This window comes from Rutidosis leptorrhynchoides, chromosome 4, assembly GCF_046630445.1.
Source record: "Rutidosis leptorrhynchoides isolate AG116_Rl617_1_P2 chromosome 4, CSIRO_AGI_Rlap_v1, whole genome shotgun sequence".
Classification (NCBI taxonomy): domain Eukaryota; kingdom Viridiplantae; phylum Streptophyta; class Magnoliopsida; order Asterales; family Asteraceae; genus Rutidosis; species Rutidosis leptorrhynchoides.
Window position 1 is genome coordinate 176,697,417 of NC_092336.1, and position 2,131 is coordinate 176,699,547.

The 2,131-nt window shown below is 32.6% G+C and overlaps 1 protein-coding gene across 1 annotated transcript; it reads right to left on the minus strand.

Annotated features, from left to right (window-relative positions):
* Positions 1-1,392: 1,392 nt before the first annotated feature.
* Positions 1,393-2,131, minus strand: LOC139841242 (conserved oligomeric Golgi complex subunit 4-like). The gene is made up of 2 exons (XM_071831469.1): positions 2,096-2,131; positions 1,393-1,947 (listed from the first exon to the last, which is right to left on the minus strand). Exons 1-2 carry the CDS (start codon positions 2,129-2,131, stop codon positions 1,393-1,395), a joined length of 591 nt encoding a protein of 196 aa, XP_071687570.1.

Sequence of the window (2,131 nt, forward strand, 5' to 3'; positions counted from 1 at the left end):
AATGAATTCGTAGTATTATTATTAAGGGTTTTGACAACTCTTTTTGATAAGAAACAACAGTCGAAAGATAGAGGAGTAGTTTTATTATGGTTTTCATTAATTAAACTAATAATAAAACAAACCACACAAGATGTCAATCCTTTTGGTGTTTCTTGGTTCGGCGAGCACGAAATGAAAACAAAAGGATTGTTTTCATTGATTTTCAAAATTATAAACAATATTTGATATTGTTTTTTGGGTTATACGGACTAGCATCCGATTGGTGTTGCTCGACATGCTGTGTGGATCAACCATGGAGATATTCATACACTTTAAATATATGTTTCAACCTAGACGTGGACAGTTGATTCTACCGCTCTTGCATCGCTCTTTAAAGGTATATCTAAACTCCTCTTTGTGAATTTATAAGTTGATAATTATTAGTGGTGTAATTGGATCTTGTTGGGATCGTTAATCGTGTGAATGTTTTACTTGAAAGTTTATAATAAAATAAATGATGTTTATTTTTAAAGTTAATAAAAGATGTTTATTTTTCATGTTCCGCTGCGTTTATAAAATTTAAAAGTACACACGGTTTTCCATCAAAGACAAGAACGCAATCAGTGTTTTTGGCAACGAAATCACTGATCAAATTGTTAGAGAGTATGTGTGTTTTCTGTTTATATGTTCATTATGAAAGCAAAAACATATTCCTATATTTATAGGAAGTGAAAAGGTGCGAGTGAAAGGACGCAACCTTTCAATGTAAATATGCAACTTTTCAATGAAAAGATGCAACTCTTCATTTATATCTTTTAGAAATAACATCACTCTTCATGAAGAGATGTAACCATTCGTGTTTACCTTCCCATGAAAAGATGTAATTTCCAATACCTTATTGAATTAACTCGAATCACTCTTCATGAAGAGATGTAACCATTCGTGGTTACCTTCACATGAAAAGATGTAATTTCCAATACCTTATTGAATTAACTCGAACGAGCGTGCACTCCACACTCTCCAAACTCTTCATTGAGCTTAATTCGATAAGCCTTTACTTTCTAGTAAATCCCAATTAACTAAAATGATTGTTGATAACACTAAAATCACCAACAGTGATTGTCGTCATTCTATGTTTATGTTTGCTGTAATGTGATTTCCTTTAAATGAATCATAGATGTGATTTCTTATATATATATATAAGGGTTTAAGCTACTAGGTAGTTATATATATTTTTTTGTCCCGATATAGGCTATATACTCTGAAAAATACTATGTAAGCCATATACTTTCAAAAAGTGTTATTATAAACCAAGATAACTTGTTAGCCCCGTAAAAATACAAGATACGACTTGGTATCCTTTTTCACGATCGAAGATATGGTAGCATCTCAAATAAAAATCAAGTCTAAACCTCAAGTTGAACGATTATCCTCCACCACAATATCCTTAAACAAATTAGTCATGCAAGAATTAATTGTCATCACAATATCCTCAAACAAATTAGTCAAACAAGTGACAAAATAAACCGAGTTACGATTTTGCTCCATGAGCTCCACCAATTGCTCAAACTCGACTTTAGATCTAATCGATATCACCTTCTTCAGATAACTAAAATACACCTGCGATCCTTCTCCATTCAATGCTAGTGGCGAATAAAGACTAATAAACCTTAAAACCATAGCATGATCTCGCTGATCCACAACAGTCGATAACCTCCGTCTAACAATGGTTTCCAGTTGTTTCTTAGCACTAAACATCTCTCTCTGATCTGAACCAGAATCCTTACATATACCATTGATTTCAAGAAATGTTTTAACATAATTAGCAGCAGATTCAAAATCGTCACTCTCTAAAGCCTTTTGTACACCATCAATACAATTAGACTTCTCAACAATCGTATCAGTACGCTGTAAAGTATCATTAACATGAGATTGAGCTAAATCGAGTTCTCGAACCTTACCAGATACCTGATCAGCGAGAATACATGTGTAATTTAAAAATGAGATATAATCAATTTAACCGGACTAGCAGGTAAATGGTCATCTTTTATTCACATTAGCACACTTTTTCAAAGTACATAATCTATAATAGTATTTTTCAGGCTATATAGCCTACATTAGAACAAAAAAAAAAGTACTCCCTCCGTCCCAT